Raw genomic sequence first — 13,460 nt, 5'->3', positions numbered from 1 at the left:
TGACTCTTCAGCAAAGAATCTGTGTCACAAATAGAGACATTTGCTTCATCTTACATGTTTGACAGTTTTTTAGCCATTACTTTTAACTACCACCAACAAAGCTAGAACCACAAACTTCAACTATTCGCTATAGATCTAGAAACAAGTAGGATCTTGGCTTTTCTGGATTCATGGACCACAATTCAACAAAATTTAATAAAAAAGAAAACATTGCAACGGAAGGTTACATTTGCCTAAAACTTGATCATCCTTCAGATTACCTATCCATCCAAACTGAACAAAAATGAAGAAGACTGAAATAAGAGAATCATCATCTCATAATGATATATAAACAGCCAAATGTCCATCGTTCACAACATTTATAGAGGGAAATAAGCACAACTGAAAACAGGAGGAAAACCATTCATGACACCAACAACCGATCAACAGATAACTATCGAGCATCAGACATTAGGAGAAAAACCCAAAGATGGAAAAAGGAAATTATTATGCAGAGGCAACGGGAGGTTTCAATAGTAGCTGAGCAACGCATATACGGTCTGAATTATGGTGAGCATGAAGAGGAAGATGGCGGCGGTGAGAGACAATATAGTCCAAGGATTCTTGAAGTAGGTGCGGTTGCAATAAGCCCTCCATCTGTTCCGGCGCTTATTGCAGTACTCATTCATGTCCTTTTGCACGGCCTCGAGGCTATTGTTACGTACGAGCGTCACTTCCTTGCATAGTGAGTTGAATAGCTCCGCAACTGCTTTGTTGCTCCCGATGGCATTCTGAATGATGCCACGGGTGTGGAGCAGCGCGACATCCTGCTCGTTGTTGATGATGTTGTCCATGAAGATGACGTAGGATGTGACCTCTGTCCCAGCCCCGCTGTGCAAGCGCTCGAACGTCATGACGTTGAGGAGCATGGACTTGACGGTGTCATCCACCGTGATAACGGGGAGCTTCAGGACCCCTCCGGCAAAGGAGATCTCCTTGAGACTGAAGGTCTTGTTCTTGTCGAACCGGATCCCGGCCTCATGGAGCTCGGTGGCCGACCGGATTATCTCCTTATTTTGGACATTCTCGGTCTTCTTCGGCAGGCACTTCCTGAAGACGTCCACGACATGCCCCATCCCCATGATGCCCGTGTCGACGGAGCTTTCGTCACCCTGCGTAGTTGGAGTAAAGTCAATGCATTGAGTACGAGATTGTTGTTGTTGTCAATACTGCTTGCTTAAAGGGGGAAAAAAAAGAATTATCACCTCGCCAGCCTCACGTCCCATCAGCAGGCCTTTCCTGAAGACGTCCAAGACATGCAGGCATGGGCCCAACCCCGTGAACTCTTGTTTTCCAGGGGGGAAGTAGAACTTTCGGATGAGCTCGTTGACCTCATCCTGCGTTGCTGGAGTAAATTCAGTGCATCGAATACGAGTGTGTTGTTGTGTCGACACGACTCGCATAAAAGGGAAGAAAAAGGAGTCTCCAATTGAGGTGCTAGATTTAATAATGAAATTGTTAATTGATCTCGAAACAAGACGTGAGGTCCATTTGAGATCATCAAGATGTACTGTTAGGTGAACATAGTATGGCGGTTGGCGTGCTTGCAGTAACCTCTCTAACTACGGAGTGAAATCTAAGAAACTAACCACCGCGTCGCCATTGTTCTCGAAGGCAACCAGCTGATACAGCAGTGGCATCGGCAGCTGATTCTCCAGCAGAAGCATGTCCCGTCTTATATACGGCTTCATGTACGCCAGCCAATGGGTGCTGAAGATAAGGTCATCCTGCTCATTGTTATTTCTTTCCTCTATCGCAGCGGCCCAGGCCCTCATGATCTCGAGCATGAAGCAGCCGTCCCTGATCATCAGCTTCCGGAACTCGCTCCCCTCCTTCAACTCGGGGTTCAGCGCGTCATAGCTCTCCTTGAGTTTTGGCAGAATAGGCCCCAACGGATCGAGGGACTCATCCCAGTGGGCGAAGCGGCTGTACACGCGGTCCTTGTGTTCCTCCATTGGGGAGAGGCGGTTGTCGCCTTGGTGGTAGGGGCCGAAAGAGACAACGTGCGGCTGGTAGTCCTCGGGGTTGAGTTTGGTGATGAAGGCGGGAACCCTATAGATGCACGGATTCTTCCAACACTGTGGCTCCAGCTCTGGCTGCCACTTCGGACTGGCTTGCAAGATAAACGCCTGTGAATCAGTTTCAATAGCAGTAGTTTCTGTTCTGCCCGAGAGAAGAGGAGAATCCATGGAGAGAGAGCGTGTGGGAACAGCGTTTGAAGTTTGGGGTAGTCCAAGACCAATGTTGGCGATGTATATATAATATAAGTAGAGGTGTCTAGACGGATCTTTCACCCACTTCTTAACTCATAAAATGAATTGGGTCATACTGGTCAGTCAAATTTTAATAAATGGATTATTATGAATTTGAGCCCTAAAGTCGAATTAAAAATGGATTTTAAATGAGTTTTACCCTAACCACGAAACTACAGTACACCACAAAGCGGGGCCGAATCTGACCCCCTTCCTCTCGCTCCAGCAATAAGGGAAGGGGACAGACGATCTGAGAACGTGACAAGTCTGGGCGGGCCCTCCTCCCACGTGTGAAGAGTCTTCGAGTCTCCGGGACAAAAATTGTCGTTTATTCTTACTACCTGTTAGGAACAAATCCAATATAGATACCACTGGCCGTTGCAGCATGGATGGTAGATCCTTTGTCCTCCATCAAGGAGGCCAAGGTTCGAAGCCCCTGCGAAGTAGGGAGGCTGAAGCGTTGTGTGATGATTTAAGCATGGCGTTGGGGTGGTGGTTTCCCTGCTAGCGACACCTGGGGGTTTACGTGGCAGCTGTCGGCTAAAGCGGTTCCTCCAGCACAAAAAAAAAAAAATCCAATATAGATAGTGTTTCGTGAATTATCTGTACAAAAGTCCGAGCTCACAAAATGCACACAAACATCATAAATCAAATAAAATACGAGCCAAAAATTGTAACCGTGAACATATAGAGGAATTTTCGCTGCCAATAGTCTGTGAATTTGATGTACGCTGATCGACATGCATGTGCACACTCCTTAAAAAGTAAGCCAATCAAGGGTCATGAAGTGCTGTAGTTCAGAACTTAGAATCAAATCAATTTGATGTTATCAATCAATGCAGGACAATTGGGCGCCAAATCCATCACATTCATATTTTTCACGCAACATTGCTGTCATAGTTTATGAGTATGATTGATTTTGAAAATCAGTAATAAATGCTTTGGGCTTGGTATAAGTCCACAGAGATGGTCCATTTTTCAAAGACAACCATAATTTAAGACAAAAAAAAAGAAGCTAAAATAGATCTTGGATTGGGTATGGATGTTAAATTGGTATTTTATAAAAGTGGGTCAAAACGGATTAAGTAGGTCAATTTTAGATGGACATTTTTCAACTCAACCCCCACATTTTGACAGGCCTAAGTATAAAGTCACTTTTTGTGCAAAAGGTAAAGAGAAAATGTGATTAAGCCTATCCCATGGAAGCCATAGTAAATGAATTGCATGCATGTGAAGCACGACATCTGGCGACTGTGTCTGAGCCTTTGAATTTGATGAGTCTCACAAGTGTTTGCTTAAATTAGAAGGGTTGTTTGAAATGAGTACATGCAATGCCGATTAAGGTATGAACTTCGCATATTTGATATTTGATGCGACACTAGTTTTGTAATAGTATATATATATTTTAATTTGGTAATGATTTTTACCTTGCATGTTTGGGATACGTTGGATTTCTTAGTTGAGGTCTCATTCTTAGTACTCAATGCTCCTCTCCCGTATATACATCGCCTGTAGGGAAAAAAAATTCACAATGAGTAATATCCCAATAATTACAATATACGGTTCACTCATAACAATCATATAACTTCTAATAAATTAAGTTCAGCCAGTACACATGATGAGTTGTAATCATCTTGTGTGAAATTCAATAATGTCCACCTATTCTATATAGGGAAAAATTACTTTTAATAAAAATTATATATTCACCCGAGCATGATTGACTATGAGCAATTATGAGCTTCGATCAAGAGCTTTCTTAAAAGATGTCTCGAGTTTGAGCTTGTATATGATACTCGATCTGAATTGGATGAGGTGGACTAGAATTCTTGATTGAATACCTATTGGAGTCGATTCGTAGGAGTTCAACCAAGATGAGGGTTGTTACTTTACTTTATCTAATATCTTTGGAGTGGTGACAATTATGTAAATATCCAAGATTGTTCAATCAAGAAATATTTAAGCTTGTGAGCGATTGTTACTTTGTAATTGTCAAATTGATTAGTAGATTATTCATCGTTGACTCTCCTAATAGAGTAGGTATACTAATACTTAAATCAAACCACGTAAATATCCAGTATTTTTTTTTATTGTTCTTTATTTATTTATTAGATAAATTCATGTTGATTTGATCGTAAGATGCATAGAGTTTTCGCATTAATTTTACACCAAGCTTCAATCAATAAGTACTTGGCTCTGTTACGACTGCTGTAATTAGTTAACAGTAAACACAGAAATATCATAAAAGATGTTGACTCAATCCAAAAGCCACTAATTCGAACCAATCAAATTAATATGGGAAGCCGAACAAAAAAAGAAAAAGAAAATCAATATGGGAAGAATGTTTGGAGATGTCCAAGTGAGGAGTGTGTCCCCTTTTGTGCCCCAGGTAAAGACAAAAAATGTTTAGGTAATAGGTAAAGACAAAAAGTGTTTAGGTAATGTCCCATGAATAACATGGGAATTAAATTGCATTGCTTGCCAGCCACATAATCTTACAATCGTGTACGAGCCCTAGGACTTCATGAATCTCCTAGGTGTCAGACTCAACTAAATGCTCATATTGAATTGAGTGCATGCAATGTGATTTGGGTACATAATTCCCCTATTTTGCATGATATTATATTTATAATTTTTATCTTTGAGATAATGTAAATTTCTTACTTGGGTCTCCTTATATGGAGAAAAATTACTTTAAGCAAAAATTATATATTCACCCAAGCATGATTGACTATGAGCAATTATGAGCTTCAATCAAGAGCTTTCTTAAAAGATGTATGAGTTTGAGCTTGTATATGATACTCGACCTGAATTGGATGAGGTGGACTAGAATTCTTGATTGAATACCTATTGGAGTCGATCCGTAGGAGTTCAACCAAGATGAGGGTTGTTACTTTACTTTATGTAATATCTTTGGAGTGGTGGCAATTATGTAAATATCCAAGATTGATCAATCGAGAAATATTTAAGCTTGTGAGCAATTATTACTCTGTAATTGTCAGATTGGTTAGTGGATTATTTATCGTTGACTCTCCTAATGGAGTAGGTATACCGATACTTAAATCGAATCACGTAAATGTCCAGTATTTTTTTATTTTTCTTTATTTATTTATTAGATAAATTCATGTTGATTTGATTCGTAAGATGCATGGAGTTTTCGCATTAATTTTACAACAAGCTTCAATCAATAAGTACTTGGCTCTGTTATGACTGCTGTAATTAGTTAACAGTAAACACAGAAATATCATAAAAGATGTTGACTCAATCCAAAAGCCACTAATTCGAACCAATCAAATTAATATGGGAAGCCGAACAAAAAAAGAAAAGAAAAATCAATATGGGAAGAATGTTTGGAGGTGTCCAAGTGAGGAGTGTGTCACCTTTTGTGCCCCAGGTAAAGACAAAAAATGTTTAGGTAATAGGTAAAGACAAAAAGTGTTTAGGTAATGTCCCATGAATAACATGGGAATTAAATTGCATTGCTTGCCAGTCACATAATCTTACAATCGTGTACGAGCCCTAGGACTTAATGAATCTCCCAGGTGTCTGCCTCAACTAAATGCTCATATTGAATTGAGTGCACGCATTGTGATTTGGGTACAGAATTCATCTATTTCACATGACATTATATTTATAATTTTTATCTTCGAGATAATCTAAATTTCTTACTTGGGTCTCCTTTTTAGTACTCAACGCCCCTTTTATATATATATAACTATATTTCACAAAGAGTGACGTTCCAATAATATATATATACTTGGTTAGTCCGTGGCAATCATATAATTTCTCATAAATTAACTTCAGGTGGCACACAAGTCAAGTTATAAATCATCTTGTGTCAAATTTGAAAACTTCCTTTGGCTTCATATGGGGAAAAATTAATTTTGGCAAAAAGATAAATCAAAGTCAAATCAATATGGCAAAGTCAATTTTATAAGTTAAACTAAATATTGGTGGGAAGGGAATCACCATCCAATGAAGAAATCAAAATGTGCATCAAAACCTCCATTCTTAATTCCACAACCATCTAAACGCCCGAGAAAAGTTATATTTTTCTCATCAATTTAGAACCAAAACAAGCAAAACTCCAATAGGAAGAAGCTCAAGATGACCCCTTCCCCTAATTCCACAATGGTAAAAAAGAAAACAAATCCAAGTCACAATCCGGCAACGCCAACATGAGGTTGCAGTGTTTGGCGGTGGGGGCCCCGCGGGCACGGCTATTGACAGTGGCAATGGCCAAAAGGAAGAAACGAAGAAGAAGAGGAGAAATGCAAGGTGCAGAAGAGAGAGACGAGAGATTGAAAGTGGGTGACCCATCTAGATATGCAGTGATCAATGAGTGGGGTAGAGCGTGATTCACGTAAAGATTTAACACTACCTACTATTTTCTCGTACTAGATAAAGGATTCATGTCATTATGAAAGGGGTTGACACCCTTGTATATGCTCTTGATTACCTCAACTACCCGTAGCTTTTATTAAAATCTTAAATTGGGCGGGGTCATCTTTCGACTTGTTGCCAGGCTTTTCTTTTCAAACATTTTGTGGTCCCATCGACTTCTGAACGAGAGTGAAGCACTTCTAGTCCAAATTCTGAAATTAATAAGACGTATTGGGAGATAAAGTATGACAACTTTTAAATTTTCTTAAAGCAACTTTTCCTCCATTTTATTTTCTTCTTATAATTTTCCCTGTACTTCTTTCTGTTCTACCACTTACCTTTTTATTCCCGTATATAAAAAGGTCAAACGAAGTGCAGACTCAAAATATTACATCGAAATCATGCACAATTTGAAGTGTAATAGAAAATTTCCAAACTTGACTTAGAATGATATATCTCGCATTCATATTTTACAGTACAATGACCTCTATTTAGTCTTTTTACTAATACAATTTTCAATTTTGTCCTCAATTTTTTTTAATGCAATGAATATTCTTGATTTATACAATCAAACCTTTCAATCATCGGCACATAATGAGCTTAAAAAGACAGAAATCTTTTCATTGAAATATACTTGTCCATGCAAATTTAATATCAAAATATCTGTATGTCATCATAAAAAAACTTAAGATCCGATGATTTATGGAGGAAAGGAGATATTATGACATCCAGAAATTTCTATGTCATTTAATAATAGTAGGAAAAGAAGATAAAAAATGTCACACGTGGAAAATTCCAGTTAAAAATATTGTGGTGCGCAGAACATTCAAAATATGTTTCCGTGACCGTGGTTTTTGGAAATGAATTGATTAAGGTTGAAATGATAAACATCCGTGCTTAGGTTGATTATATAGAGTAGCTATAAAACACGTATCGCCCTAATAATTATTTTTGGAGACTAACACGCTATGAGATTAATGCATTGAATAAGTAGTAGATCAGAAATTTACTGAATTAAGTTTCTCCTGGCATTTGGTAACTTTTGTGGAACATTTTAATGGGTTTAAAATATTTTTATGATTTGTCGCTATTTAGAACGGACACTGATTTCTTTATTTATGTACAAAAATACTAGATATCTAAGTAATTTATCGAAATATCTACTTGGGAACCATATAGTTGAGCCATTTTTCTCTGCTAATTTCTGCACCTCTCACTCAATTTCAACCTAGTGTTTTTAACCCAATGTTATCATTGCTTTTGACCTTAACATTCTTATCCCTTTGTGACTCCTATAAGTCTTCCAATTACATCCTCTCTTGATCGTATGAAGCCTTTAGAAATAACTAAGCTTAAAAGAAATTCTAACTTGTTCTTGCAAAGAAAAAAAAAGACCACCCAGCACTTTCCTCTTCATTATCACTTTTCAATCTTTCGAGTAAAAGCAAAGACTCTATGCTTGTGCTATCAAAGCTTCAAAATTCCATCTTTCAAGAGTTTACAAGGTAAATTTGTGGGCTTTATTCTTTTCTATTGAACTAGTTTTGTTAAAAGATTGATAATTGTTAATCTTTGTTCTTGTTATTTTGCCTTAAAGGTGGTTAAGCTTTCAGAGTTGTCCAAGTCTTTGTTCAAGGTAAGTGAAACTCTTTATGCCTAAATTATGTTGATCTACTTAGTAATTTTGACTTGATCGGTTGATGATTTTTAACCAAGTTTGAATATTAATCCCGAGCGTGGTCAAGATTCAATAAAGGCAATATTGTGTTGACTAAATATAAGTTGATAACTATTTTCAAGCGTAGAAATTGTGTGATCGACTCCCCAAAAGGCTTTGTTGTATATTGGGCGAGATAAGTGTAAAATGTGGAATTTGGACTTAAAAAGAATATTCACGCGATTTTGATTAAGTGATGACTAACAATTCATTTTACCGATTTTGGTAATTCAGTCGAATCCTGAGCAAATTTCCAATTTTGAAAGTCATCTTTTTTCATCAACCACCGTTCGTGGCCAACCGTCAATTCTCTGACTAGTTCACCGATTTTAGTCGTTTGCCAATTTTGATCATTCAATCAACTTCCTAAGTAAATCAAGTATCTGATTGACTTACTGATTGTTAACTAACTAATCGATTATCCAAGCAATCAATTTCTATGTGTCAAACTTTGAGTAGTCGATTTTGAAGAAGTCGACCTCTAACAAAAATTGCCATTTCAAATTGTCAATTTCAACCAAAATAATCTAGTTCTAAGATACTAAGATGTTGTTTCAAAGTCATTTCCTCCTAAGTGTTCATTTCGAGCTGTCAATTTGTAAGTATTGATTCCTAAGCTACCGATACCTACCTATGGCTTTTGATTAAATGATGATGGCTTAGCAAGAAAATAATGAGGATACATGTGGCGAAGTGCTTGTAATTATTTGTTTATCATTAATTGCTTGAGAAAGAACTAATTATTGAGATGCATATAGTAGTTGATGATTTATATGCCATTGATGCTACATGATAAAGACTTTTGCAATGGCCCATTCACCATAAAGTGAATTCCCTTGTATGAGTATGTGTATGACACTCTAGAGTTAGCCAATTATTCTACCGTTTGAGATGGTTCTCTACAAAGTTGAGAGGACATGAAATTCTATGATGACATGGCTTGTGTAGCCTCTAGTACGATGCTAAAAAATAATCATCATCATGCAGATGTACAGTAGCGTATTTATCACCGCAAATATATAGAACATCCATGATGAATGGGCTAAGAAGCGTAACTAATGGGTATGCATGAATCCATCTCCCATAAGTTGATGGTGATAATGACCGTTAGTCGAGATGCCTTGTGAGTCGAGATAGGTCCTAGCTAATGACAAGTAGGAGTTGAAAAACACATATGTCTATATTGGTGAGCTGCTATGTGATATCTACACATCAAGAAATAATATAACATCCGTGTTTGAATGAATAATCTTATGTAATGTTGTTAATGGTTTCTACTGACACATCATGATAGGAAGATAATGCATTTAATTTTGACATTGCACTTGTTTTGAACTAACATTGTTAGTCGGTACCAAGTTGAGTGGTAAGCTTCTACCTTAAACTTAGAAATTTCATGTACTGAGCTTTAGCTCACCTCTTTACTTTTACAATCATGTAGGATGGACCTCCCACTACCACTGCACTGCACCTTAGAGTTCCCATGTATGCTGATTGCGAATATGAAGACATGCTTGTCCTTGAATTGACTGAATTTCGTTATGCCGAGCTTAGTTTAGATAATTTAATTAAGCTTAGAACCTCTCTCCTTTAGTCCATTAAGTCCAAATGCAATATTATACTGGCTTAGTTAAAATGCTCATAATAACTATATGCAATTTAACTATTTTTGTTTAGGGATTAGGGTTGATCCCTAATTTTTCGATGCAATGAATGCCTAATTGGATTGTCAAAATTTAGGTGATAACGATAAGCAATTGTTCTATCCTTTCAAACTAAAAAACCTACTCAAACTGAAGACATATTCTTAACAATATGTGTACATAATTAATAGTTAGTTGTCAGCTTATTTCGATCTAGGATTCTATAATGGCGGTCCAGAACAATAAATATCTTTAGCTCTATTTATTTCAGGAAGGATGCTGGAAGTTTCAAAATATTTCTTTCTCAGTCATAAAAGTATGTTTGTTACTTTGTGTTAATGATTCGGAAAATATATAGATGACTTTGCAATTTGAAGCCGATGGGGAAGAGAAATGACTTTGAAAGCCATATTTGTTGTTCACTTAAATTCCCTGCAACTTGTTAAAATTTTAATCAAGAAGAAAATGGTGCAATGGAAGATTTCATTTGCCTAAAATTGATCATCCTTCACCCAATTGGACATACATGAACTTGATCATCCTTCGCCCAATTGGACAAACATGAACTTGATCATCCTTCACCCAATTGGACAAACATGAAGAGGACTGAAACGAGAGAATTACCATTTATAATGATTAAAAAAACAGCCAAATGTCCATCATTTAGTACATTTAAAGAGGGAAATGAACATGACTATAAAGGAAAATTTATTGTACAAAGAGGCAAATGATGTGGAAAAGTAGTAAAATAGTTATAAACTTATTGCATTTGTATTAATTTAGCTTAAAATTTTTCAATTAGACCAATTTAGTCATAAATATTTTCCCATTAGTACTAGTTCAGTCCATTCAACCAATTTAGAGCGGAAACCACTGACGTGGACGCCAGCCATCCTACGTGGCACAACGAGCATTGATGTGGATATTTTTTTAATTTTTTTTTGTTTTTAATTGTTCATTTTTTTTTTTAATTTTCCCCTTTTTTTTCTTAATTTTCCTTTTTCTTTTCTATTCTTTCGCTTTGCCTTGTGGCTGGTACAGGCCATGGCCCGCAACCAGCCACAGGCAAGGGTCCCTCTTGCCAGCTGGCGAGGGCATGGCCCTTGCAACTTGGGTGAGGGCTTGACCCTCGCCAGATTCGACGAGGGCTGCGACGCCCTCGCAGGCCCTTGGCTACGGCTTGTCATCGATCATGGTTGGTACCAACCATAGGGCAAAGAGAAAAGAGCATAAAAAATAAGAAAAAAGGAAAAAATTTAACAAATAATTCAAAAATGTCCACGTTAGCGCTAGCCGTCCGTGCCACATAGGACGTGGTTAGTGTTCACTTCCGGCAATTTCTAATCTAAATTGGCCGGATAGACTGAATTAATGTCAATGGAAAAAAAAAGGTTTATGACTGAATTGTTTTAATTAAAATATTTAGGACTGAATTGATATTAATGTAATAAATTTAGAACTTTTTTGGTAATTTTTCCGCAAAGGATGTGTTCATTTGTTGGAGCTGAGCACGGTATATACGGTCTGAATTATAGTGAGTGCGGAAAGGAAGATGGCGGCGATGAAAGACAATAAAGCCCAAGGACCCCTGAAGTACGTCTGGAGGAGATTAGCCCCCCACTTGTTCCAGGGCTTGTTGCAGTACTCGTTGACCTTATTGCACACGGCAATGAGACTGTTGTTGGGTTCAGTTGTTGTGTACTTGGCCAGCAAGGGGAACATCTCGATGGTTTCCTTGTCGTCCCCCAGGACATTCAGGACTATGCCAAAGTTGTGGAGAAGCGTGACGTCGCCCTCATCGTCAATGATGTAGTCCATGACGTAGATGTAGGACGTGACCTCGTTCCCGGTCCTGACGTGGAAGCGCTCAAATGCAATGAGGTCGAGGAACATGGAATCGGTTGCTTCTTCCACCATGATCTCAGGGAGGCTCAGGACCCCGGCGGCAAAGGAGATGTCCGTGAGGCTGCGGGTCTCGCTCTTCTTGAGCCGGATCCCATGCTCGATGAGCTCAGTGGCAGACCGGACTAACAGAAGGTCCTCGCACCCCGCCTTGTCCAGCTTGGGCTTCTCGTGGAGAAGTAGGCTCTTCCTGACAACGTCCAGGAAGTGCAGGCATTTGCCTATCCTTGCGGTGTGTAATTGAGGATGAGCTTGTTGATCTGTTCGTCATCCTGAGTCGTTGGTGTGAAGTCAGTGCGTTTGAATGTGAGATTGTTGTCGTATCGATAGTACTCGAATTAAAGGCAAAAAAATTAAAAAAAGAAAGAAAAGCTTTCCGATAATAGTAATCAAATTCTCAGTTGATTTTGAACCATGCATCCAACAGGTTTGGAGCATTCGATTTGATGGATCCAATGTGAGGTCCATCTGTCATCAACAAGATGTACTGCTAGGTGAACATGACAGAGCAAAATCTAAAAAACTAACCTTCTTGTCATCGCTCTTGACGGCGACTAGCCAATCCAGCACTAGCACTGGTCGCTGGTTCTCCAGCGTCAGCATGTCTGGCCATATGATGGCATGATGTAAAGCATCCTTCTAGTGTGAAATATGGGGTCATCGGGCTCATAGTCGTCCTCCTCCTGTGTCGCGGTCCTCAGGATATCAAGCATGAAGCAGCCATCAGGGATCATCAGCTTCAGGAACCGGTCCCCTGTGCCCTCTCGGCGGACCTCCTCCTACTCCAGGTCCAGTGCATGGTAGCTCTGCTCGAGGTCCTGCACCATTCCCCTCAGGGACTCGAGGAAGGGATTGAGAGGCTTCTCAGACCGTCTGAGGATTGGAGAAGTACGTGGTGGTGCGGAGGTGGATCTCACCGTGGTGGTAGGGGCCGAAGGAGACAGCCTGCTGGTTGAAGGCATTGCGGTTGAGGTCGGTGACGGAGGTCGGGACCTGGTAGATGGACCGCTTCTTCCAGTACTGTCGCTTGTCCGTGGGGGCATGCACTAGAGGCTCTCGTTGACTTCGACGATCCAGTTGATCTCGTACGGGTCCCGCTGTGGCATGGTTCCGCAAGTTCCTATTTTCGAGTGGCTTGTGTTCGATTCTTTTAGAGAGATATGGGAGGAGTGAAGAGGGTTGGGGGATGAAGTTTTGCGCCAGAGGATTCGAATTGCGCGTACGCAACGCACGTAATCTTCCGATCGCGTGTATGGATTGAATACATGTAACGCCAATTTGGTTACGGACTTTGCATATTGACGTGACAATAGATTGAGAATAATAATATTTTTGTTATATTTGGTAATAATTTTTGTGTCATATATTCGAGATATTCCTGAGCTCTTGCTTGGGTCTTATATTTAGTAGTCGGCGCACTTCTTTCATGCACAAGTCACACGTAGGAAAAAGAAAAAAAATTACCACAAATAGTGATGTTATGATGTTATATGTGCATGATTAGCTCATGACAATCATATAACTTCT

General features: G+C 39.1%; 2 protein-coding genes across 2 annotated transcripts; both read right to left on the bottom strand.

Moving 5' to 3' along the window:
- Nucleotides 1-305: 305 nt before the first annotated feature.
- LOC104423754 (UPF0481 protein At3g47200) lies at nucleotides 306-2,249 on the bottom strand. Its single transcript, XM_010036205.3, has 3 exons — nucleotides 1,629-2,249; nucleotides 1,245-1,376; nucleotides 306-1,151 (listed from the first exon to the last, which is right to left on the bottom strand). Exons 1-3 carry the CDS (start codon nucleotides 2,226-2,228, stop codon nucleotides 510-512), a joined length of 1,374 nt encoding a protein of 457 aa, XP_010034507.1. The 5' UTR covers nucleotides 2,229-2,249; the 3' UTR covers nucleotides 306-509.
- Nucleotides 2,250-11,522: 9,273 nt separating this feature from the next.
- Nucleotides 11,523-12,472, bottom strand: LOC120288749 (UPF0481 protein At3g47200-like). The gene is made up of 2 exons (XM_039302890.1): nucleotides 12,462-12,472; nucleotides 11,523-12,123 (listed from the first exon to the last, which is right to left on the bottom strand). The coding sequence occupies exons 1-2, from the start codon at nucleotides 12,470-12,472 to the stop codon at nucleotides 11,523-11,525; spliced, it is 612 nt and encodes a 203-aa protein (XP_039158824.1).
- Nucleotides 12,473-13,460: the final 988 nt, after the last annotated feature.

Source organism: Eucalyptus grandis, chromosome 10, assembly GCF_016545825.1.
Source record: "Eucalyptus grandis isolate ANBG69807.140 chromosome 10, ASM1654582v1, whole genome shotgun sequence".
Classification (NCBI taxonomy): Eukaryota; Viridiplantae; Streptophyta; class Magnoliopsida; order Myrtales; family Myrtaceae; genus Eucalyptus; species Eucalyptus grandis.
The sequence above is the reverse complement of the archived record's forward strand: the minus strand, read 5'-3'. Positions and strand labels throughout refer to the sequence as shown.

Bases quoted from the DNA above. Each gene is read 5' to 3' on its own strand.
- LOC104423754 (XM_010036205.3), bottom strand. From the start codon at position 2,228: ATGGATTCTCCTCTTCTCTCGGGCAGAACAGAAACTACTGCTATTGAA. The intron at 1,377-1,628 runs GTTAGTTTCTTA...CCAGCAACGCAG, and splicing joins AGAACAATGGCGACGCGGTG to GATGAGGTCAACGAGCTCAT. The intron at 1,152-1,244 runs GTGATAATTCTT...CCAACTACGCAG, and splicing joins TGGGACGTGAGGCTGGCGAG to GGTGACGAAAGCTCCGTCGA.